Source organism: Clavelina lepadiformis, chromosome 1, assembly GCF_947623445.1.
Source record: "Clavelina lepadiformis chromosome 1, kaClaLepa1.1, whole genome shotgun sequence".
In the NCBI taxonomy this organism is placed as follows: domain Eukaryota; kingdom Metazoa; phylum Chordata; class Ascidiacea; order Aplousobranchia; family Clavelinidae; genus Clavelina; species Clavelina lepadiformis.
Window position 1 is genome coordinate 12,348,312 of NC_135240.1, and position 26,121 is coordinate 12,374,432.

The 26,121-nt window shown below is 35.8% G+C and overlaps 1 protein-coding gene and 2 long non-coding RNA genes across 8 annotated transcripts in view; 2 read left to right on the top strand and 1 right to left on the bottom strand.

Annotated features, from left to right (window-relative positions):
* Positions 1 to 14,205, top strand: LOC143460607 (uncharacterized). Of its 5 annotated transcripts, XR_013113755.1 has the most exons (4): positions 1 to 706; positions 2,245 to 2,300; positions 7,073 to 7,161; positions 7,332 to 9,564. It is a non-coding gene; the product is annotated as an uncharacterized LOC143460607 (long non-coding RNA). The 5 variants fall into 5 exon arrangements; XR_013119272.1 differs by lacking the exons at positions 1 to 706; positions 7,332 to 9,564 and adding an exon at positions 14,071 to 14,205 and having other exon boundaries at positions 1,098 to 2,300; XR_013113815.1 differs by lacking the exons at positions 1 to 706; positions 7,332 to 9,564 and adding an exon at positions 10,002 to 11,067 and having other exon boundaries at positions 1,098 to 2,517.
* LOC143445630 (uncharacterized) lies at positions 990 to 9,196 on the bottom strand. The gene is made up of 3 exons (XR_013113871.1): positions 9,090 to 9,196; positions 1,310 to 1,443; positions 990 to 1,122 (listed from the first exon to the last, which is right to left on the bottom strand). It is a non-coding gene; the product is annotated as an uncharacterized LOC143445630 (long non-coding RNA).
* The window catches only part of LOC143444113 (adenylate cyclase type 5-like), a 22,518-nt gene continuing 10,474 nt past the window's right edge, over positions 14,078 to 26,121 (top strand). Inside the window, exons 1-14 of one of the 2 annotated variants that reach the window (XM_076946838.1) lie at positions 14,078 to 14,280; positions 18,682 to 18,768; positions 19,050 to 19,145; positions 19,452 to 19,758; positions 21,040 to 21,197; positions 21,324 to 21,409; positions 21,617 to 21,732; positions 22,665 to 22,827; positions 23,833 to 23,982; positions 24,071 to 24,195; positions 24,492 to 24,603; positions 24,818 to 24,945; positions 25,215 to 25,376; positions 25,659 to 25,803. In XM_076946838.1, the coding sequence (XP_076802953.1) occupies positions 14,232 to 14,280; positions 18,682 to 18,768; positions 19,050 to 19,145; positions 19,452 to 19,758; positions 21,040 to 21,197; positions 21,324 to 21,409; positions 21,617 to 21,732; positions 22,665 to 22,827; positions 23,833 to 23,982; positions 24,071 to 24,195; positions 24,492 to 24,603; positions 24,818 to 24,945; positions 25,215 to 25,376; positions 25,659 to 25,803 (1,884 nt within the window). In that variant the 5' untranslated portion in view covers positions 14,078 to 14,231. Of the gene's footprint in view, positions 14,281 to 17,767; positions 17,953 to 18,681; positions 18,769 to 19,049; positions 19,146 to 19,451; positions 19,759 to 21,039; positions 21,198 to 21,323; positions 21,410 to 21,616; positions 21,733 to 22,664; positions 22,828 to 23,832; positions 23,983 to 24,070; positions 24,196 to 24,491; positions 24,604 to 24,817; positions 24,946 to 25,214; positions 25,377 to 25,658; positions 25,804 to 26,121 lie in introns of those variants that run through there. The other variant, XM_076953822.1, reaches the window with a different exon arrangement.

A 26,121-nucleotide genomic window follows, 5' to 3' on the forward strand; every position in this document is an offset into this window, starting at 1 on the left:
ATAAGTATTTTATGGTTGTACAATGTACATATGCGGTTGTTATTGATGGTGTAAGGCGTAAGCCGAGCGTTTTATGTACTGTACAAAAATATTTTAATGAATAGAGTTGGTTTACGGGAAATATTGCTTGGCACCAAAATCCTTCTTAAACTGTTACTTTATCATTTGTAATAATAAATTGTTCTTCCAAATTTTCGTTTCAGTTTAGCTGGAGCAAGGTTGGGGAATTAGGCAAAAAGGATAGAAGTAGAAACAAGAATTCTTACCCACCAGCCTATGTCAAAATAGGGAATCCTGCACCTGCAGTGATGCTAGCTGCACAGTCGGCTCGATAGTGGAGCGGTTAGTGTGCTTGCCCTCTACATTGTAGGCCTAAATATGCGAGCGAGCTGATTGGTTCGATTCCTGTTTGCGCTACAGCTGTACCAAGTACTAACCCTAGGCCTAGAGCAAGTTTTGAACTACGTTTGCTTCTGTTCAGTGGTCCTGATAAACATCTGGCAGCATTGCCAGTGCTTCAGATAAGACGTTGACATGACAAGGGATATTGCAGAGTGCAAATACTGGACTATTATAGACTATTGCAGTTGGTTGACTATTGGTTTTATGACAATTGACAAGATTAGCCTAGGCCTATAGGGATTACAAGTAATTGATTTTTCTTGCTATGTTTTCTGTCGCACCAAACCCAGGCCACCAGTACCATGTATGTATGGATAATCCAATCTGTTATTGCATGTGCTGGACATTTAGAAATAGATGAATTTGTTTTGCTTTAAAATAATTAAATTATTATTTTGTTTTCTCGTATTTGTACCTCATTATTTTACAGGTAAGATCTTAATGGCATATAAACCGGTAAAGTACATCTTTGCAATTCTGTATTAAGGTAACTTGACAAAATAGATGAAAAACAGTTTATTTTAACTGAAAGAAATCAGCATCAAAATATTATTCAATTCAGTTTAACATATTTTGATCTTGGAAGGCTTGAAAGATGATACAAAGTATGTCAAAAAATATGAAACTAAACTAGCGATAGAGCTGATAGAAATTTGATGAAGTCATTAATTTTCCTGTTCTCCCCCACACTCTACTTCAGACAAGACGGCTTCTGAAACTCTAAAAAAGTCTAGCTTATTGCAAAACAGAAATATGAATGAGACTTAATATCTAAAGAAGCAAAGCTTAATTGTTGTATCAAACCTTGATATGATATCATGTTATTACAAATGATCACATCTTTTTGCAATCAATAGGCCTATTGTAGTAGTCATATAATTTGTAATCTAAGGGAAATTAGGCCTACGTGATTAGTGGTCTTGTTATGGTTTTAGTTTTTGTCCTCGGACAGGAGCATACTGGTTTCTTCTAAATTCACCATGTCTTTAGCTGTGTAGTAGCGATCGCATTAGCTCTCAATCCCATGGAATTTTCACATAGCTTTGAATATTTTTAAGATAATAAGAATCCTTAACAAATGCTGTTAATTTCAATAGCAAATTAGCCTACTTAATGGCTAGCTGTCAGGTATATAATTTATATTACCCTAACTTGTCTTATCAAAATGCCTGTACATTACACTCAGGCCGAAACTTGGACCAAACTTAATTTGTTAACCTACTATTTTAATGAATTTAATTAAAATAACATATATCATACATTATATTAACGGAATATTGAGAAAGATGATGATATTCAAGGTGAAAGCTTTTATGTGCGTGACATATCGAAGAAAACACTAAAATAGTTCCACTATAAATTTTTTTGAGTTTTGCTAGCAAAGATTGATAAATATTAACATTACAGTATCTTGTAATTAATCACAAATCCAATAAAGGAAAACACAAAAATTGTAAAGACTATACCCTCAGTATATTGTGTTGTAGTTAATAATTATACCCTCATTGATTATAGCATCACTTAAAAACTTATGATTAATTGATTTTTCACTGGAAATCGCTCAAAAGCATAGTTTTCACGAAATATCTTGTGATTTTTATTAACATTTATTTGCTTGTATTGGCTGTCCCTATGCTTCCAGTAAATTTATTATATATCTCATGAAGCCTAAATTAGTTATTATTTTTGTATCAATAAAAATACAAACAAATTTGTATTTACAATTTAGCCTGTTTGTGAAATATGATACTATTCAGCAGTGTAGAATATGTCAAGATGTCAAGATTTTATTATTTACAAAACATGTATATGCTGTTTTAACAATTGTTGTTATTTATTTAGAAATGCAGTACCTCTGCTCATTGCGCTCGCATCATTTATCGAAAGCAATTTGACAAGTAAGGGCAGTTATGAAAAGGAAGTTGCCATAAGTTGTCACTTGATAACCTGCCAATAAAGCTCATGTATGTCCATTCCCTTGTAACAAAACTGTGGATATAACAGAAAATGGACTGTCTCAATGCTTGTATCAGTTGTATGAAGACGTTGCAAAAACATAAAATAATCCTTGCAGATTATGAGGGTGGAAGAATGCAACTGCTCAGATAACATCAGGTTTAATTTTTTTTGCTCAGTGTGTGGTGAGAAGTGTGTGATGCTGTCGCTATTGTGTATTTTATTTGTTGTGATTGACTTGGCTTAAAAATGTTGTAGTAAAGGCTATGTAAAGATTCCATAGTGCTCACTACTATTTCTCAAAGTCTTTTGATACATCATCTTCTAACATTCCTAACATTCTCGATACTAGGGCATAGCTGAGGAGAGTATTCTACAACTTTTGTGGTAACGTAGGCCTACATTTACTTATATAGGGTTTACGTAGAAGTAAATATTTTCGATAACCGTGATGTTTATTAACGCTTTAAAAGTGTGTCTTGGTTTTTTGGTGCTGCAAATGCAGTATCCATAAGTTTAGCACAAATACAGCATCACAATACTTTTGGCAATGCATGGTAAAAACAAAAAGTTACAAGGACAGGACAAGGTACTTGAGTGTGGTGTTTTCATAAGTATTTATATCTACTGTAGTTGTTTTATTTGGCATAAGCCTGAGTGAAGTGTGCTTGTGGGACTGTTTTCATTGCCCACTCATGTACTAGGCTAGCTAGTCAAAACCTACCAAAGTTGTTTGCTGTTAACTATGTTATGTGCGGTGTTTGTTTGCCTTTGGTCATGTTAGACGCATAGTTACATGATCACCCAGAAACCAGCCGCCGTGTCAGGTGTTTATGAAACAATGTCAACGATTCTTTATTCACGCAAGCGTTAATCGTAACCTAAGGAAATCAGTTACATATCGCCTGTGTTCGTAGCGTTTTATAATCATTTCTTAACACTGTTAGTGTATGTGTCTGATTATATTAACGCCATGATAAGTATGTTCAAAGAACAACTAAAGTATTGTACGCCGACAACAGCGTTTCATAAACCATGGTCTTTTGCGTACGAGCGATCCGGAATACTCCGCTTTTACTTCGCTGAGGTGAAGTGAGGCCGTTTTGATATCAGTGGCCACTTACCAAGGATTTTTTGCTTTTGTCATCAGGCGCAAGATGGCGCTTCGGTTTTATGCCACAGTAGTTTTTACAGTATTTCTTATCCTACCAGTGGTCTTATGATTGGTCACGTTTGGAGTTCACACGTTAGTTTCGAACTATGAGCTTACGAACACGTTAGTTTCGAACGTAGCTTATGAACTACGAACTTATTAGCTTAAAAATCTGTCAACAAAAACTTCAAATTAGGAAATCTTAGGTCGTGTGACTACAAATGTAACAGCTAAACTTCAAAAATTGCCATTAATCAATGTTGCATTGTTCGCGTGATGCGTTGTGTGTGTAGTACAACAAGCTAAGGTAATAAATGACAAAGCTCCGGTCGAAGTTTGACTTTTTACGGGCAAACATCCCTAGATTTGTTTGCATTATTAAATTTCAAATGTAAGTGACGCCAAATAATATTTTATCAACAATGATGCTATTGTGAGGTGTTATGCCTACTCAGCTATTCTTATCGCCCCAGTAAAGTTGCTGCTGGAAATACTTCGTTCGTCCCGCGCATACTTAAACGGTTTTGTCAAAACAGTTATTGCCAACTTCCAGGATAAAGTTGTGTTAATTGCTTCCCGCAAAGCGTAATATGCATCTTTATGTTTTGTTTACTGTTGCGTTTCTGCAAGCCATACTTGGTCGGCGTTTAATGTTGCAAAGGCACGGTGCATAAGTAGTAAACATTCCATAATATACCGTACCCATGGTGTATTACATTTTCTTTATAAGGTGTTGATTTTCAATGTCGGTAAACTAGGAAACTTTATAATGGAAAGCTTGGCCAAGATAAATTTAAGAAACTTTTCCTTTTGCTACTTTTTTGCTTTTATAAGCAACTTTCATAAAATTGTTTTTCTTAAAGATTGCTTTTACAGTAAGATTATTTTTTGCCATTCTTTTAAAAGCAACCAGTTCATTCCTTTCTCGGTATAGTTTGGATCAAGGACATTTTATAAAACATTATAAGGAAAGTGTACAACAACATAAATAAGAATTGTGCTCATATTTATAAAAGTAAAAAATAGGTTACAAAGATAAATAATTGTTTTTAGTTTTTAAAACAGTGAGGTGGAAGCAAGCGTTGTATTTACCGACGCCATGTTGCATGACGTATATTGCTATCTGGGCAACTTGATGGTGGAAGACAGGGCGCCAAGCTGTGTCAACTTTCTGTATCCGGCATTTTCTAAAAACTTAAACATCACATGCCTGCCTTCACGAATGTTTGTTGCTGAGCTTACACATGTTAAACCTAACCTATGGGCTTGTTTTTGTCTTTTATCTCTGTGTGCCAAATGGTAGATGTAGGCTGTATTTCCCTTCCGTATTTCAGTCCTACTGTACTAATAGTTTTCCAGTAAACGTGCGATTTCACAGTTGCCAAAGCTACGCAAGTTGAAATTGAAAAGTTCGCCGCATGATTTGTACGGTGTCGTTTGTCATGATGTTTTTTTTTTAAGGCGTCGAGGCAGCTGTCGACATAAAAAGTTTGCTAGCGTCCAGAAAAGTGCAAATATTTGGTTTTGTTTCAGCAAATGCTGATAAAAGTTGAACAACCACCTGATTTATGTCAGGTGGCCGTGAAGATAGGGTTGATGCGACGAATTGTAACGTATATATTTCTCGCTTGTTTTCGGTTTAATTATGTTTTATGTTAACCCGTATAATTAGTTATTTTTGCGCTCTCGGTTTGCGACCTTATTTTCTTTTTGACCGAACGTGTCACCTTTTATTTATAATTTCTCTGTTGAACAAACAAATCTTCCAACTGTTTTGTTTCAATTAGTTGTATATATCTATACGAGTGCTCGTATAGGCTCGTACTTGCTAGGGAATTTCTACAAAACTCTCTTAATCGCATTGCCATTAACCTTTGTAATTCAAAAATTTAATTTGTACTTATGAAATTTTAGATTACGTTTTATAAGCTAATTAACCGAATTTTGTATTATGAGTGTGAGTACTTGGAGATTGTGTGATACCTGAATTTTATAAAACCGAAAAACTAGTGTGTGGCTGTTTGTGTCACTTTCAGATAAAAAACCAATTTAGCACTCACAAAAATTTTTTTTGGCATACCTGTGGCTGACTTTGTTTATTCTGATCGAGTTGTTCTCAACGTGCTAGGTCGTTCTACATTATAATGTAGAAATAACCACTTCCAACCATTTCTTATTTATTTACCGTATTCGTGATCAACGAGAACATAGTTTTGATGATTGATGTTTGGTATTCGCAACATAGCTTGCATTTGTGTACTTGTTTATGATTCTATTATGATATACCCACCTTAAAGTTTAGTTACGACAAAGAATTCGCTCTGTGTTTTTGATAAGAAATAGATAGCTTGAAAAATCACCAAAAACTGTGTTTTTTCTGGAACATTCTGGAACGTATTTTCGGTGAATTATGTTCTTTGCGTGACCCTATGCAATGAATTTAGACTCATTCCTCAACAAGAGACTTTAGCGACGTTTTAGGAAAGTTAGGAAACGTAGACTTAAATTAAACGGCAACTTAAATTAACGCAACTTCTTTTGATTAGTAACTTTCACCCTATGTTTTGATGATGTTGCGGCGTGCATAAAGTTGTTTGTTTTGTTTAAAATTTAGCAAATAGTTTCGGTCTGAACCAAAACTTGCGAATTCAGCCCTTTGTAAATGTAAGTGATCTTTCGCTTAATAAAGCAAATTCATATTTTGGTAAGCTAAGAAACTTCGTAAAAAATCTTTGCTGTAATAATTGTGCCTGAATTAAGAAAAATACTCTGACCGAGTTACTGGAACGTAGTGGTATTAAACTTATTTAAACGCCCGCTACACAGGTAGTTTTATTTTCGAAATTAGTTCTTCCTACATTACAGCACTGTATTATGAAAACCAAATACCGATAGTAAAAAGATATATTTAATTGTAAAAGCGCTTTGGTAATGTTAACAATTATGTGACTCCCGCAGTGAGAAATCATCACTATTAAATGTTCCGGGACTTTTCTCACGTCCAAAGATAACATTTTCGATACCATTTGCCTGTCAAATATGTATCATAAAACGTAGAAAGTGGTAAAGTGGAAAGAAAAAGTTTGTTTAAACTCCTGTTACGACTTGACAATGTCAGTGAAAGTATTATTTTTCGCGTCAGCATTACAATATAATTAAAAAAATAAAACATGTTTTACCCTTTCCCTTATCAGTTCAAAGCCGCTCAATTTAAACCCTTTCGAATTGACCAATTGATGTATCATTGGGTTGAATTGACCGACCATCTAGATTCTAGATTCTAGACTGACAATTAAAGAGCAAACATTGTAATAAAACAATATTTCACATCGGTAGGTATGCTTCCTCACGTCCTCCCTCTCCTGCCGACTTAAAGCTTGCTTTTCTTGCCCGTCTCCCTGTGCTTTTCCTCCACTCACATAGTTTCCTTGTTTTGCGTAGAACATTTTGTTTGAAATAAATCGAATTTTAAGTGGAAAAGTTAAATTTTAACTTGTGTAAAGAGAACCTTTGTAGCAATTGAACGAAGTTTTATAGCGTTTATCTTTGTATTTTGTAAAGGTCTAGTGGCAGGAGTTGGTTGGAACGTTTCGCTTTCACCAGATCGTTTAATTACAGATTTGAAAATGAATGATTGCCCTTACGCAGCTGTAAGTATAATAATTTTTGCTTAATTTTTATACTATGGTCACTCTTACATGTAATTCGATTAAAATAGTATGATTCCTGCAGGAGTAAGCCAATGGTTAATATCGAACTGCCGTAAACAAATATGCCAACAATTAGGCTATTCAAAGTGGAAAATTATTTTTTGTTGCAGAGCAGTACGCGTATCCATGCCGTGTTGTTAGTAAAAGAGGCAGATAAATTGATGCCATGAACTAATCTTGTATGAACTTGTATAATCTCAGACATGGACGGGAATTTAAATTCAGATCAGCAGTTTAACTTTCTATTTTAAGTCGTGATGAATTGATTTGTCATGATCTGTTTTCGAACAGTTTTTCAACGCGATGAGGCCGCGTTACACCTTTTGTAATGTTATACCCGTGTTTTTGTCGAAGGAGAAACATACACATAAGCCCTAGTAAATCTGATGTTTCAGATAGTATTGTCATAATGGTTGTTTAAGGTTCTTGTAGTCGAAATTCTATTGGTTCGCATTGTTTGTTTTCAATTTGCTGTATAGTTGGATATACCTGTATGAATAGGTTAGAGATGAGTTATATCTTGGTGCATATCACCATTGATTCTTGCGCTGCATGTTTATGCTCATCACACCTGATTAGAAAAAAAAGCTAAATATGGCTAAGTTGACCTCGACAAAGTTGTGTTTTTAATGCAAGCTTATTTACTACGGAAGGGTGCTGACTAACGGAGCCGAGGGCTATTGAGGAAGGTGGTTAGAAAGGTTAATGCGACTGTGAGTAATATTTTACGCTTCAGTCAGTTGAATTATTGAGAGTACTCAGTTGAACTTAAGTAGATCTTCTGCAGGTTGTTAATAAATTATATTTATCCGACTGAATTCATGGCCTTCGTGATTTTAGATCCATTCAAGGACGAGTTCGCCTAACAATGGCGCAACTGCAGGTGTTACATAGTCTAGTGAGCAGTCAGGATGTTTTTGCTTGAAAGTGTAACCACGTAAAACTTCAGTGGATGTTATTCAACAAATGCGACGTGTAAACGTAAATAACATCGATCGGTCAAGTAATATACCACTAACAATGAAGCGCTGATGGACCAGCGAATTTGTTTCGCTACAGACATCTCAATAACAAGAAGTCATGAACGTAGGCATTTTAGTTGACCTGGTGTTTGCGTGCATATGACGAGACTCTAATGTTTGTATTGGTAAGTAGCCTACACTGTACAAGTGTACATAGTTAGAATTACTGATTCTTGACCCGTACGTTTATGTGTGTATCTGAAAATATGTTGCCCGTATTACCCTAATAAATGATAATGATGGCCTAACTAAGCGACATGACTGTAAAAACCAGGTTAGCTACATCCTAATTCCTACATGTGCCGATGTGCGCTGATTGTCTTCTGATGCATTCAGATAAATATAGATATACCCTATTATGTACAAGAGGGCAATGGCTATAAACATACGGTTGATATATATACCCGAAGAATAACTACATGCGGAATAGAGCGACTAAAATAGAATTTATCCTGAGGCGTAACAGTTAACGACGGATAGACAGATAGACGTTGGTAAAGAAAACAGTTAATAAGAAACCGCTGTTGCACCTCTGGCCGAAGTTACGGCGTTACCTTAAATTTCGACCGTACATCTGCAACACTTCTACTTACTTTTCTCGTATGGAATGTTGCAGTTCGGTGAACTCGTTCAGCCACTACTAAAATTCGGTTTTTGATTTTGCGACCTGACCTTTTATTTACTCAACTCTAAGCTCCGTCCATTAAATCTCTTTGTTAAGTCGAAATAATGAAAGAAATTTCTGGCGACAACGAGGAATTCTTATGATCTTAATTCATACGTTCGCAAACATTTGTGCTCTAAAGTAAAAGTTTTCGACTGCGGTGAAGTGAAAAAATTGCTTACCTCAGTTTTAAAAGGTGTTCAGCGAAATTTCATAGTTGTCGAATCCTATCTTTGAAATATTCAGTCTTTTAATTACACAAATATTATTTTTTACTCTACATACCGGGACGGCAAGTTCATTTTAATTCATGTGCCTGTGAAAACCAGAAGATTTTAATCCAAGTACAGATATGGAAGATCTATGCCGGATTTCGAAGTGCTACAAGGCGTTCAAACACGAGTTAACACGTTTCAGAACCAAAGTACAGTATTCTTACTGAGTGCTTGACAGATTAAAGCTAAATATATAGAACTACATCGAAGAATGTTCTAGATATTGATCAAGATCCTATCTTCAAGTTATTACGTATGGAAACAAATAAAAGATTAGCAGGCAGATAAGCCAAGGTCTTGAAGTTACGCTCAAAATCGACAACCTGATTTTAGTTTCCCGCAGCAGAATCGCAAAATATGTAAAAGTGTAGTCTTTCGAGTATATAGAGCAGTGGTTCCCAACCTTTTTTGGTGTCGGGGCCGAATTTCAAACTTGAGAGTACGTATGGAGCCGCATGAAAACACTCAAGTAATTAAGCATGAAATCATGTACCAACGAATAGCAACACTAACAAGAAAAATAACACAAATCAATTTAATGTCCGACTTGGCATTGGCTTTCAGCTTTAACAACTTTGTCAAAGCGAGGCGAAATTGTGGTTTAGGATTCAGGAGGCGGTTTATGATTCACAATAAGTAGACAATGGACCGTTCACAACAGTATAAAGTAGGCTACAAGGTGTAACTGTAAGATGTAAAATGAAAAATTTGTAAACAATTTTGACCTAACGCTATAAATTTGACCAATTTTTGACAAGTCAAAAAATAATCGCCCTAATTATTACAAATAGATTTTTTATTTTTTTGTGGGATTTTCAGGGGTCATTGAGAGCCGCAAGAAAGCTACCTTGGAGCCGCGGTTGGGAACCACTGATATAGAGTGACTGTGTTAAACCAGCCTTGTCTTACGTCATTAAAAGCACGGTTAAATTTCTTTGACAAGGTTTTCCAATAGCATGTGCATGTCACATTGGACTTTCACCGGCGGGACTACCTTTGTCATCGTCGTGCTGTTTGCACTGTGTGTTGAAGACCTATGATACCTTGGCCGTCACGCACGTAGACAAACAACATCGAAGTATAAATTATAATCTAGTTTTAATTGTTGCCCACAACCAAACTGTTGGAGAGATGTGTGAGAATGTTGTTGCATAACATATATTGATTTATTACGTGAATGTAATTCCCAGTTTAATATTCCTGCTTGAGCAACTTTCCCCAGGACGTGTTTTTCCCGACTTTTCCCTGTGTCACTTATTTTAACTTGTGTATATATTTCTTTAATTTGTTGTCAGCGTTTCGGTAGTCTCAGAGAGGCTTAATAAGCAATCTAATCAATTGCGTTATTCTCAGGAGACGGCATCTTGAAATATTATCCCCACAAGTTCGTCTAATCAGGTTATTGATTACTATAGTGGTAGTGCCTATAATTGTTAGTGCTTATCAAGAATAAACAAAGCTCTTTACGACTTGGCTTGAATCAGCAATTAACATAGAATTGCAGGTGAGATGTTTACGCAAATGCTGGTATTTGAAAGGCAAGCACAAAAAGTAAAATATAAACACATGATGATGTTGTACGATGCACTGCTGCAAAGTATTCAATCCGGCTTTTACCTAGGCCTAATTGCTTTCCGTATGAGGTAGAGATTTGGCCAAAGAGGGAACATTACACAGGCTAAAGTTTAGAGGAACTAAAGGAAAACATGAGTATTGTGGGCGAAGTCTCAACTGAAAGTCCAAACAGACAGCAAAAATACCATTTCTGTCAACCAGAATAGTTAAGAATTATTGCAAAATTTGCTCCAATTTGGTTGCGGCGTTCGTGTAGACAAATAAATTCGTTTGAGGTTACACGTTTTTGGTTAATGTGTTCACGCCAAAAAAATAGAAATATATTTTATCTTAACGCTGAAACGTAATCAAGAAGAACAGCTGACTCGAGTCAACTGATTGTGGGTGTTTATTTTTCAGCGGCAATATGTTATTAAATTTTATAAACCAGATGAATGTAAACCAAAGTTTGGTTATTCAAGTGGAATAGGAGTCTATAAACGATGAGTGAAATGTTGCTCAACTCGAAAAACAACGCCAATGCGGGTTACTGCAGATCGTTCTTTAACAATGAAATTCGTGTGTATCGTAGTATCAAACTAAAAAAAATGGATAGGCCAGGAAAAATATGTGACAAAATGAAATATAAACAAAACGTTTCAAGCATATTTTTTCGTCGTATATAACAGAAATGCTGTGCCACTCACAAGAGCAAAATCGTTGTTGACTGATGTCTTTATCACTTGCGCTTCTAATATTTACCGTAAACAATCTGCATCGGAAAGAGGTTGTCTCAAAAATAGAATGATAACTGCCACCAAGAAATGGTTTGTTAAGAAAAGACATTTTTGTATCAATAATGGAATAGTCTTATCGATGAAATAAGTTTGAAATAGCTTGAATAATTACACGAAAAGAGTCAACATTTTTTTTCTGTTGTTTATTTAATATGTTGTTGGTAATATTTCTGATTTCTTTGCGATGATGACGATATAATTTTGTTAATGGAAGCAATATGGGCGCCTTTATAAGGCGCACTTCTCTTTAAAAATTACTGTAGAAAGATTTAAATAAATTTGAGATGTCAAGGAATACGAGGGAATTTTGAAAACCACTAAATGTTTTCTAATGCAATTACAAGAATGTCAGCATGCACAACTACGAAAGATCGTTTTCTAATCAGCGCGGTGGTTTTGTAAAACAAGTATTGATTTGCGGAAAAGTTTAATATCCTGTATCGAAGCTTACGACGCTACGGAATTGGATCTCGGAAATCGCTAAACACTTGCAATATCAGCATATATCGTAGCTAAAAACATAATTGAATTCGGAACATATCTTTTATTCGAAAATGTCAAACTATTACCATCCACATTTTAACATGCAACTATGTCAAACTATTACCGAACTACGAAGCAAGAATTATGATGCTCGCGTTCATGATTTTTAAACGTCGCATCCGTCATCATTCCTTATACCGAAGACAACTTTTATTAAGAGGTGGGCCTAATCGTGAATGGCATTACCAGACTCTCTTACAAATAAAGATATTGCTGGCACAATTTTCGGTAGAGGTCATGCGAAAAATTGTCAACTATAGGAATTGATTTTCAGGGGAACAATATAATCCATATATTAAGAAACGCGGCTTGGTGTTTACGAATACGCCCTGCCTGTTCCGTAATATATTGCCAAGTGCACTGCCAGTTGTAACCGTTATTTTTATGGCCGTCACGGGCACCATAGTGTTCTAACTAATGATGTCAAGTTTAATTTTAAAACTTCAAGAGGTTATGCTTGACTGCTATCTATAATTCCATCACATTGCAATTATTTTTCTGATAACCACCGGAGATGATGATCTGAGAAAAACTAATTTACATTAAAAGAAGTGTGGAAAAATCTAAAAGTATTCATGCCACATAGCCATATTATACGCACTGAACTCTCAACAATTTTTATAGGTGTGTTGTATTGAACCTCGAGAATTGTTTACTTACTCGAAGGTACAAAATTAAAAATTTCTTTAAAACACGAAAAGATTAAATTGTTTACGTTTTAAGCAAATATCGAGACCTTCCGAAGCAGATATTGCTTAATACACAAAATTAAAATTGTTTCGAACCGGATTCTGGCATATTCAACAATGCACATACTAAAGTTTCGTAGTTTATGTTTACTTATCTATTTTCTCAGAAATTGTTTCTGAAGTAAAAGGTAGAGATATATAACCTTATTTCCAATTGTAATACTCGACAGTGAACTAACGAAGAAAGCGACTATTTTATGGTGAGATTAGGTGATGCAGCCTTGTAAGAGGTAAACGCTTACGTTTAGAGAACAGATGTGTAAACAGTTAATTTTAAGTACTTGGGTTAAATAAAAACTTTATCTAGGTTAGAAGATAGTCATAGGTTAGACTTGCGTTGCTTTGTTGTTTTAACGTCCAAATAAGGTAAACTTGGAACCGGGGAAAAATAGTGAACACTTAACACTAAGTATTAACAAATTAAATTGGAGATTTGCTAAACGCCTGCTTGAAGTGTATACAGTATCCGAAAATGCCTTCGCACATTACGTTCTGAACCTACCGAGGAAAAGTACTTACGTCGACGAAGGAATCGTATTTACTAATTTATCTTAAATTGAAAACGAGGTACTTTTTAGCAACAAAGGAAACGTCTCATGTTCAGTGGTTTTGCGGTCAGTGTGTATGTAATAGTCGAACTTATTTTTGTTTACGTTCAGTGCAACATTCAAAAATAAAATTTCTCAGAAGTTCAGAAAGTTTCTCAATAACAAACGGTAAAGAGATATTTCTCGTCTGCATCAACCTATATTTCAGCAGGTTTTATTGCAGCTTAAAATAAATAGGACCTGTTTCACTGTTAAAATTCGCCTAAAAGTCATGTCATTCCCGCTTGTGTTTGAGGTGTCAGCTTCCAGTGAATGACTTATGACTGTGGTCTTATAGTTGATTTCTAGCTTTTGTTTGTGTTGTAGGTGTTACCACTTGTGTTTGTATCGGCCTTTATGAAGGACAGAAGCACAGATTTATATTGATTTTCCAACACCTTTAGGAGGTTGGATTTTAATCCCAAAGGTGGATGTTCTCTGTTCACTATCTAGCATAAAATACTATGTTATAACTCAAATAACATGCCTTTCACATTAAAATGCTAAGCTTTTTGCCGTCAATCGTTTCGTACTGTTATCAGCCCTTCTTTCTTACTATACCGGCTACATGGTTAAGGGTGTGTAAGGCTTTTATGTATTAGCTTGTTAATTATGTAAAGCTGATAATGTATCACAACACAGTATTTGTACTGTACAGGTGTAGGGCACATGATTTTTAAGATAAATTAAACATAAATATTAAATGCATTTCCCATCACCGGAAATCATGATCATAGCAAGTACAATTGGACGATGAACTGGTTGCAGGAAGCTATTTTCCACAGCAGTTAATTTTAGCCTGGATCAGAAGTAACCGCAATGTCAAGCATCAAAGAAAAAACTTATACCCACTATGAAGAGTCTAAAGGTGAGACGAGCATTGTTTAAGAATAAATAAATCTTTATTGAGAAATCGGTATAGGCCCAAAAGATTTACTCTTGATTTATGTCTTGCTATTAATTTCCTTTTTTTCACATTTTCGGATTGTAAAACCCTCATTATCAAAAGTTGTCAATTTTTTTTGAAATAACCATCTTTTTGTTGTAAGTTAAGCATATTTGCATAGTTGGTGTCTGATAATTAATTGTTAACCCATGAAAGCATTTTACAATGTACTTAAGAATATACGTTGTATGAATTTATATATATTAGGATACATGTAGGATATGATCACCGTATAATTTGAATGCTTAAATTATTGTGTTGCTTATGCATCTTATTGCCCAAAGCAACCCAGTTGCATGTTTTCTGTAGTTTAAAATTATTACATACGGTATGATGCTTTTCCAGAAGAAGTTACCAGTAAATGCCTTCTGCATGCATCAATAATGTTTAAGCTTTGGCCGGTAAAAACTTATAATTTACTTTTAGTTCTATCAGTATTAACTGTTCAGTTTGCTAGTAACATTCATTTACTGTGTGATGGTGACACCAATAAATTTTATGCTGACATTCGGTATTATATGTTTGTTTAGTGTATAAATTCATTTAATTACGATGTCATAAAATGTTTTTATGGTACTTCCGTACTTTTCCTAGGATAACGGAATATGATGAGGTACTGAGCAAGGTTTCATTGTTTTACTGACGCATTGTTATGTGTTGCAAATGTTTGTCTGCCCACGTTATTCATTCACCAGGGTAGAAGCTAGAAATTTTATTCTTGTTTGAGCACATTAACTTCTCCCTAGACTACAGTTGGATATGGACAGTGGTACTCACAAAAATCTATGTCTCTTTGTGTACTGTGGTATCTATGTGTGCTGAGGTTGTAAACAGAAATTTTAGAATTTTTCAGTGAACACCTCATGAATGATACTTTAGAAAATAAGTTCGTCGATATGTATTATAACAATACACTTGATAAAAAGCATGTGATAAATATAGTAGAGTTTATTAAGGTAAATCAATTTTTTGAGTTTTTTATTGTGTGTGTGTGTGTGTGTGTGCACATTTTGAGACTTCAGGCAGGTGTGGTGAAAATGATTATGGTCGTGCACTGGTGATAACCATAAGGCAGGTTAGAATTAAAGGTGCGTCTTGTAATTAGGTGATGATCGAATTCAGCTGAAATAGAGGTTAAATGTAGGGTTGGAGCTATCGTATTGGTTACTTGGCCGGATATTTGTACCAGCTTCCTAATTCCACTTCGACTAATTGTACCTCAGTTTTGACATGTATTCTCTAAAGAACGAAGTTCGTGTGATATTGCTCACTTCATTGACTTCAAAACAGAAGGTTTAGGTTGATACAAATCCATAAACAGGTGCTTTTAAGCATAGTAACCTGCTGCTATTCAGAGAGTTAGTATAGATTACTGTACTACTTTCTTAAGTAGCAAAAAAAAATCAGGAAGTGATAAGTTTATGAAGGTTGATTGGCAGATGTTTATAGTGTTTATTTCATTTTATTTTATATTTTGATATAACTATCGAAATGATACTTTTGTATTTGCTCTAATATTTTGAATTATTTTCTATTTTAGATCATGTGTCATTTGTATTATTTGATATTTTTAGTAATAATCATGATCTATGCGGTCAGTCAACGCTTCTACGTTGTGATCATATATGGTATTTCTTTCTCTCTTGCACCACATTAGAAAACCTAGTATTTAGCAAATAATTTAACAGCTTCAAATTAAAGATTCATGCTAAGTCGCTGGTTTTTTACTCTGTCTTTTTTGGCCGTATTGCAGTCACTTGCTTTTTTTCCTTGCTTAGTTAATTTGTTCTTGTCTACATGACGATATGTAACTTAGTATGAAAAAGAACGCTTGCTCAGACTTTGGCGCCATTGCTTACCATACTTACAGTTTTGAAATACTTTGTGAATTCTGGCATCAGCTGTAATTTCTCTGCTGTAATTTCTCTAAAAATTGCCCTGATTTATCTTGATTGAATCATGGTTTGTTCCAGTTCATGCAACAGACTGTCATAATTTCAACCCTACAGTAATTGTTTGTGCTTAGTGCTGTGTCACACTTTCCTGATACTGTGTTTATAAATAGAATACAGGGTGATGATAGCGACATGTTTAAATTTGTATAGATATGCTAGTCCTTTCAGTGCAATTAGCTTGATAGAATGCCCTACGGTGGTTGTTGGTGATTGAAGATAAAGCTTCAGAGTTTTTTGAATCAAAGACCGCTAAGCTTTGCCAAATAGATATGTTAAAAGTCAGTGTGTTTTTTATCGCTTAAAGTTTCATTTTGTTTAAATGACAGCAAGGCTGTAAGGAGCTTTCTCTTTGCTCTGGATTATATCAGTATCGAAGCTCAAGTTTTGTGTGCTTCAACCTCACCTGCAGTTATGAGTTTGTGGAAAAGTTGAAGTTTTAGGTTTATTATTTTTCACGTTGACTGCAGTAGTGCATAGTCATATATTTTGCTTATTAAAGGCTCCAATTCAGCATTAAGGAAAGGGATGAAATCCATGCCAAGTTTTGTAAGTCTGTATGAGTAAAATTATATTGATATCAAAATACGTATAGCAGTCCATCAGTCTTACAATGTTATTAATACCGCCTAACCACCCTGTATGTAGTTAATATAGATATGTAAAGTTTATTTTTAACATGGCCTTTAATTAGTGTGAGAGGTCAGACCTGTCAGCTAATATTAAAGCCTACTTTCTAGACTACTGTCTCATTGAATCTTATTTTAAGTTATTCAAGCAAATGGGAAGTTTCTGTCTCATCGAATTTTACTTTCTAATTCTTACACACTCAGACATTGTTTTGCAAGTCAGACCTGAAGGTAATCGTCATCATTCATGATAGACTACTTCACAAGTGAGCACATGAGTCACATTGTGTTCTGCAAGATTAAGGGCCAGTTAGACATACTGCAGTAGCCTAAGTTTGTGAAATTTGCAGTGTTATTAGCTAGGCTTTAGTTTTAAATCAGTTGCTTGTATGACTGTACAGGTTACTGGGTTTTCGATTGTTATACATATCTAGTTTGATAGAAACTTAATTTAGAAAAATAAATTCTGGACAAGTTAATTGATGTTTTTAATTGAGGTGTTCTCAAACGAATAGTGATTATTTTTCAAAGGTTAAAAGTCATGGACCGTTGTAGCTTCATATGCCTCATTACTTCAATAATCCCAGCCACAGGCAAAATATTAGCTGATTATCGCATAGATACCCAGCATGTTGAACTTTCATTAAGAAAATAAAATTGCATTATTTTTTGAGAACTTTTGTTGCCCGTGTGCTAATATTTACTGAATATGACGTTATATGCATTTTTCTAGATTTGCTTATGCTCTAAAAGATACTTTGGAGAATAAATCATCATAGCTAAGTAATCAACACAAAACAGGTTTATAATTATTTAAATGTTGTATGTTGTGCACGTTGTGTTTTTGTCCTTCGAAGTCAATTACCTTTTTGCAGTTTTTTGTGAGGTTGAGTATTGTTTAATGCAAGAATCACTTATCTGTAACTGCTTGTTAGTATCTGAAATTTATATTTGAGACTCCTTTTGAAGGCATATGTCAAGCTGGTATTGTTGATTCCCAAACCTGGGCAATGGTAAGAAAACTTAATGACTTAATAATTACTTTTTTGTCTTGCGTTTATGTGGCATGTGTTGTGAATAGAACTGCTGTAACATATAATTCTTAAAAAGAAGTCCAAAATATTTCAAACTGTGGTGAATGAGCAGATGTCTGGTGATATATGTATGTATATAATTATTATTTTTGAAAAAAAATTTCTTGAGTGTAGGTGCATAGATAAAATTTTTCAAACTATGTATAACAGCGACATAATTTCAATTTTGAACAACAACCAATGAGACATTGTTTTGAAATAATTGTTGTCATTTGATTGAGTTTATTTATGTTTTCTTCAGTAGGTATTTTTTCATAGGACTGAATTTGATTTAGCATACCAAAATGTTGCAATCAGTATAATGAAAGCAGAGTTGTTAATAAAGTACTGTGTATACTTCATTTCTTGACTTAAAAAAAATGCTGTATAACTTCTTTTACTCTATGTATTTTATTAATAAAGCATAAATGCTATATATATTTTTCATGACTGTTTTCTGGATTTCAGTTAACTTCTTAAGCTGTAAGGACTAGTCGTCTAATGTATTTTTTGACCATTTCTACAATTTTTTTTAAAATTTATGTGTACTGTAAAAGTGTAAATGGTGGTATTTTGTACTGACTATCTTTATCTTTCCAGTTTTGCTAAATTCTTGGTATATTTGAATTAAGATGTATTAGTTTTTAACAATTCATCCTTTTGATTTAGGTCTTCTTCATGGTGGAGTCACTTTCACAGACATGACATCTAATGATGCCCCAGAATCTTCTCAGTTGGGAAATTGCAAAATGAAAGGTTGTTTGTTGTTGAGAACAACATATTTACTCTTCACATAGCAACTCAGTAATTGGCATACATTAACGTTGATATTGCTAATAAACACATTACTTTTTCTAAACAATACTGTCACTTGTGTAATATTTATTCTTTTCTGTTTGTTATACCGTAAAAATTTCCCTATTATACTCTACTCATAATGGACTGTTTAAGCTACAGTTCATTTGAGGTTACTATAAAACAACTACCAAAACGGCCAATAGCGTCATTCATGCTGACATATAACTTGAATTTGGCAGAGACCATGAATTCCCCGACTGCTTCACCATTGAGAGACAGAATTCTTCGGCGACTTCGACCCAAGTTTTTGAAGAACAACCATAACAGGGGAAGCTGTAAGTTGCTTGGTTTTATCCAACTTACGTTATTACAACTAAACATATTTTAGTAATTACATTTTAATGATTTTTGTGAGCATTTTTGTAGTTATCTGGTGCTTCTAAAGGCATTGGAATAACAACATTTTACGTGATGTGAGCGCTTTTAAAAATTCAGTAGTGTATTGCCTAGTGCCCACGTAAGATTTTCAAAGAAATGATTTTTGTTTCTTTTTGATAGTGAAGATTTTTATTGGTTTTATTCGGTCTGCTGACGCGTTTCCGCAATCTTAAACTGCTTAAGCGTCACGTGTTATTTTTTAGCTTCATCCCTACAGTTAACCAATTACACCACCACAGTAATGAGCAATAATAATCAGAAAAGTATCCACGCCCATACTGTCATGTCTCCTATGAAAGCGGCCACACCTGACAATGCTTCAGCAACCAGTTCGCCAAATATTCCAACAAGAAAAGGCAATTTTACGATAAGGCACAGGTATGATGGGGAAGGCGACATCTCGACCCGGACTTACACCCCGATCACGCGAGCTCCAGAAAACGGCAAAATAACCACGGCTAGTGAACACCACAAACAAGACAAACATGAATGTGGAAGATGTTGTCAGTGGTAAGTTCATCGACGACCATCATCAATATGTGTGAAGCATTTAATTATGTTTGCTTTTGCTCTGTATGTAGACTTTGCTAGTTAATGATATACTGTGTTTGTTTAAATATATATCACCCAGCTTATAGGGAATTTTTTCAAGTTTACCTGTATATTTGTGATGTGGTTTATAATCCGATTATAATCCGATTTAACAGTAAAAAAGTACTCCTAAACGATTACGATGAATTAAACCACAGGTTATAAATACTGTTATAACAATACGTCTGTAACCAGAACGAACAGTTACCGCCATTGTCGCCATATGACATGGCTCTTTAACACCAAAAAACGTTTCCTATCTTGGTTATTTTGCAGGTTGTAGCTGCGACTTGTTTGCGGTTAAACACGTCTTTTGGGGTTATATTGAACTTTATATAATAAAATCAAGTATCGCTGTTTGCGGGAAAAAACAAACGCATCTCCGAGCTTAACGTTTTAATCTAAGTGTCCATAAAATTTGTTATATGAATTACTGTTTGGATCGTGCCGCCGGTATATCTTGTCATCTTCGTGTTTTAAGTCGCTGTTGTGTTGACGTTCTTTCCTCCTGCTGGTAGGGCAGGTTTTCCTGCTTCCATCAAGGTGATGCCGGAATACCTCAATTTCTGAACTCTCATTTCTTTTTTTTTTACCAATGACGTTCGAATGTATCTTGCCATATCAGGTAGACGGGAGTCTATTACAAACTAATAACAGAATCATGATCCTGTGTTTTTGAAAGGTGAATGGCTGATTCTTGCCGCACTGACCAAACGCGAGCGGCGAATAGAGAGCTTATCTTTGCTTTTGAGAAGGTTTTTTTTAGTTCGCACTCCCGGCATACAGATGCTTTGCTGTTAAAATGATTAAGGACATCTAACGTCTTGTTTGTATTACCCTACTGTTTTCTTGTGTTCTTCTTGTTTTCTCTTAATATTACCGATTGAACAGTACGTAGTGTGTTTTGAAGAGGACACACTCGTTTCATCTTAGGTACCTCGTAAGTCGTTTTGCACGGGAATAGCCTTACGTCACACCAGCTGTGTATTGCGTTATTGTGCGCCAATCATACATCAAATGGTTGAATTTTTTCGTATGACTGATGAGTAATGAGGATAATGACAAATCAGGAAATAATGTTGCAAAAATGCTTGGATACGATTGGTATCACATTAAAACCGCGCAGTTTCCAACGTTGACAGGAAACTGCCACTGTTTCCAGCGGTTTCCTTAAGTTACATTGTTTACTTTTTATCGCAGGTTTTCATGCTCGAATCTATTGCACAAACTGCTGACCGGCGTCCAATTCGACTCGTCTAGTTTCGAGCGCTTGTATCAACGTTATTTCTTCAGATCATACTTGAGCATGCTAAGCATATTGCTCTGGTTACTCATCCTATTATGCTTGATTTTACTCGGTATGTTGGGTTTGGACTGTTTTATATTCACAAATGTATTCATTGCCCATTTTGACTTAATGTAGTTCGTATATAAACTATATTGCTAGCCCAGAGGTTATTTTTAACCCTTGTCTCATCTTGAAGGTTTTCAATATGGAACGGGCAGGTGGGATAAGATCGAATATGGCGTTGTTTTACTTGTTTTATTTTGTCTCTGTGTTATTTTGCAGGTAAATTTAAAATTCTATTAAGTATTGATTCAAAATGGTTGTACTGTGCCTACTTTAATTCTTATATTTTGTTCTGTAAAATCTAGTAAACGTGAAAACGCCTTAACTCAAAATGTAGGATCTACACTTCAAGTAACTTTTGTATAGGATTTGTGAATGTTTCAATGCTGTTGCTATGAAATTTCTACTAATTTTGCGTGTTTTCAGATAATATTTTTGCTGAATCCTTTATCGCAACATGCTTTATTGGCATTAGCCTACATCATTCTGGTTGTTGTGGCTGCAATAGATTTGGCCACAGTCGTGCTTGTGGAACCTAACAGGTAAGCAACCTTCGCCGACACCTGTGGTTATTACGTTGAGACGGTTTTGAGGTTCGCAATTATTCTTTAAACTTGAATTGAGTGGAGTAGAAAATAGATCGAAGCTGGTGATAATCTTGTTTAGCCACTAAACATCAATAGCTGCTGGCCTATATTTAGAAGGGAAGACACCTTAAGTATTTCGTCATCTTGGCTGCTGTGCATTCGTGTACAGGTGTCTGGTTGTTATTGTGATTTTTAACCCAAAATTAAGCTCATGCACGTATTTCGTGCTCGCTCTCGGAACGTTAGCAGGTGATGAGCTCAGAAAAGTTACAAAATAGTTCTGAGCATATTTGCTCATATATTCGTTGTGTGATAAGTGAAATAAAGGCGTAGTTCATTGACAAATTGAAATGCTTGACTGTCTTTAATAGACGGTTTAAGGAGCAAAGGAATGGACAACACAACTCCTCGCCGTACCGATTAAATTAAACGTACCAATTACACGGAACAGCATTCTTACGCGTAGAAAAGTTTCGTATAATAATAACTTATACGCCCCCGCCTATGGATATGATTTGGCTACTCTATACTCGTTTGTTGGCACATCGTGTTGGCGGTTCATGCATAAACCATTGTTTGTGTCTACACAAGCTTGCACATAAATGTGTAACTATCGACTGAATACAACTGCCCGGCAAACATCACATCACTGTGGGTATTACCGTTACTTATAACACCAATTTTTGAAACTTGTACGACATGTACTGTATTTTAAAGGAAAATAATCTACGCGCTTTTACTTTGAGGCTTTGATTCGGTGGTATACACTACAGTATATCCAATAATATTACCGGCTAAAGTCTGAAAACTAACACATCTAAGCACGAATCCGTAAGTAATTGGCCTATACAGACTTAACCTGTAACAAGATACATATGTTTTTTCAGTTCAAGTTACACGATCTGGTTGACATTATTTTTTGTTTACGTCGTATACACAATGATGCCTCTCCCGGTCATCGTGGTTGCCCTTTCGTGTGTTCTTCTCTCCATCATTCACCTTATTGTGTCCTACGTGGTGAACCCAGACAAGCTTAATTATGCCAACGAGGTGGGTCTATTAGGCGTTGTATTGCATATGCCATATGCTACCGCTCGATCCTTTGATATTGCAAACCATTACTGCTTCAGTTTATTTTGCTTAAAAGGCATTCTGCATTAGCTAAACAAATTAGTCTAAATAAACAAATACGTATTAGTTTTGGTGGGTTAACCGCTGTAAAGCCTTCTTGGGACACACTGGCGCAGGTTTACCGCGCACCCGTTCACGCATTTGTTTTTATTAAAGCCGACCACTTGGGACCTTGCATCACATGCTTAAGTAGTTAAAGAATCATAAAGCTGATTGCTATCCGGACTCGCCTCGCATAAGATTGTCTTTGCCTTTCTTCCAGACATAACAAGTAGTTGACCGTGCACCGTTTGATTTTCCTTTGTGACTCATCCATTTCAATTAAACGATCACCGACCACGATTGCCCAGCACATTCTACCATCAGTGGCTGAATGTGAAGCTGAATCATTGACGTATGGGGCACATGGGAGTTGAGTTCACATTCCTTTTGCCTATAAAGCCCACGTATTGGTCTTCAATTGAAATTTTTCTTTATAAATATATTTCGGTTTTAGGCAAATTGATTCACGTCACACTGCCCACATTGTGACAGTTTTTTTTGTGGGTTATCCAAGCATATAGACAACGAAGCTCACCGGCACGAAATTTGTCTTGCGTAGTTTTGAATTTTGTTAATGACGTCTACTCGTGATTTAACGAGTGTGATTACGTTTTAGTTATTTTATTTCGCAATGAATTCCTACGTCACGAACGAATTGAAGTCGTGTATCAATAGCTGAAAGATCTGCATTTTCAACGAGGAATAGGGAGCGGCTTCGCGATTATGTGTTATCGTGTTTGCCAGCAATAAAGATCTCATCCATTATTCAAAGCCGGCTGGTCAATTTGAATGTAGTACCATTTTTGAGCAAACTAATAAAATAAACCATAATAAAAGTTGAACCTTTCCCCGTCTTACAACATTTGTTTTCTTCCGGTTCAGGTAGCTGCGGACTGTCTGCTTTTTATATGCACCAACGTGGTTGGTATCTGTATCCGTATCACATCGGAGATGGCGCAACGGAAAGCATTCACCGAAACGCGGAAGTGCATACAAGCTCGGCTCAACTTGCTGAAGCAAAATCAGAGACAGGTACTGGTACAATTTTACTTTGATTGAGTTTTTCGCTACTCTAGTGACCTCCAACGCATCAAATAGCACCATTTTTGTTGTGGTTTAGGAGAAACTGCTTCTGTCGGTTTTACCTCGTCACGTTGCCATGGAAGTGAAGGGCGACATCGATCAAGGCAAGCGTGCTGATCAACAATTCCACAAAATTTACATACAGCGGTATAACGATGTAAGGTAAGTTATTTACAACTATCTTTTTTCATGGCGTTTTGCAGTCCTATACGTGCATGGGGATTTTCGTGATGTTATTGTAGCAAAATAGACGGGTAGATTAGCATTTAGACAGAAACCGATCCCCTTTTAAAGTCATTACCGAATGACTTTCACCAGTGGGATCGATAAGTGCGTCCTGTGTTGTTCTTCGCTGAAAGCAAGTACAACACCGTTTTTGTATAGCCAATAAAATCGAATCGTGTAGATGGCCCGCTGCCAATAACAACAGCCTAATTCACCTGTTTGTATTTTGCTAGTATCTTATTCGCCGATATAGAAGGTTTCACGAAGTTGGCGTCGCAATGCAAGGCGCAGTTTCTTGTTCGCACTTTACACCAGCTATTTACCAGATTTGACAAACTGGCTGCTGTAAGTAAAACCTCTATGGAGCCACTGGTGGTCCGAAAGCTTTTTTCGTACTCATGTAGGCAGTAAAGTTTTGTGTTTACTTTTTTTGGCGTTTTTGAGGTTTTATGGAGCAATTTTTACAGTCTAGATTCTTTACTGCGCTCCGTTTATTGCCACTTTCTATTTTTACAAGTAACCAAAGCACTTTAGATTTTATAAGTTTCGCTCATTACAGGATAACAACTGTTTGCGCATAAAGATACTCGGGGATTGCTATTACTGCGTTTCTGGACTTCCCGAACCAAGATCCGACCATGCCCAGGCTTGCGTGCAAATGGGTCTCGACATGATCGACACCATATCGTGAGTTATGCAATGTTTAGGAACAAGAAATTTGATTTTATCCCTCTTTTGTTTGCCATACCTACCACTTGAAATGAATTCATTTACATTATTATCGATCTGAAACGGACTTGGCACGGCACGATGGTATTGTTGAAGTTGAACAGCAAATTATCTGCTTTTGTGTTCTGCCCATCTAACCTGTCTTGTTATCGTTACCTCATAATGAGCATTTCATTACCTTACTGCTAATTGATTTTCTTAATCCTACGCTCTTCTATAAAATGCAGGCTGGTTCGTGAGGTCACCGGCATTCCGGAACTGAACATGCGCGTGGGAATTCACACGGGGAGGGTTCACTGCGGTGTACTGGGATTGAAAAAGTGGCAGTTCGACGTCTGGAGCAATGACGTGACCTTAGCTAATCAAATGGAGGCCGGCGGGAAAGCTGGGTAGATTGTTACCGCAGAATTAAATATAGTTCTTGGCCTGACTTGCGGTCGCATCATCTTGTTTACATTGGCATAGAGAGTGTTGATGTAAAGTCGGTTGTTGTTTGTTAAATCTACTTTTAGAAATATGAACGTGCGCCGGACGTTGCCGTAACGTCAATACGGCAATGTTTTCGACTTGAATTTGGCATGTAATGCTCCCCCACGTATTTACTCCCGAAATCTGTGAGATTTATTGTCTGAGAAACGCCTGGTTTGTTTAACTTACCCCTATTTTTACAGGCGCATTCACATAACAGAAGCAACATGGAAATGTCTACACGACGATTACGAAGTCGAACCCGGATACGGACATGAAAGAAACAATTACCTAAAGGAGCATAGTATAGAGACCTACCTCATCGTCAAGCAAAAACAAAAGCCCAAGGTGGGAAGTAAGATGTATTTTGGAGGAAAATAACTTTTTAAACTATCACAAACTAATTGAGAAATACTTAGCACAGTTCTTGAGAGATCATTGAAATATCAAATATCGTTGCTCATAATGACTAAACTTCTCAAAAATTATATCATAGAGGTAAAGCGCTGCCTATGAAAGCATTTGTCCTCTCAACGTCGGTCTGACTCGTTGTTTACGCGAATATTATGTTTTTAATGTCGTTAAGCTGTACTGCGCGTCAGTGCTTTGTCATAGTAGTTCATAGCACGTCACCTCAACCAACATCCCACTAATGTGATAAATCCT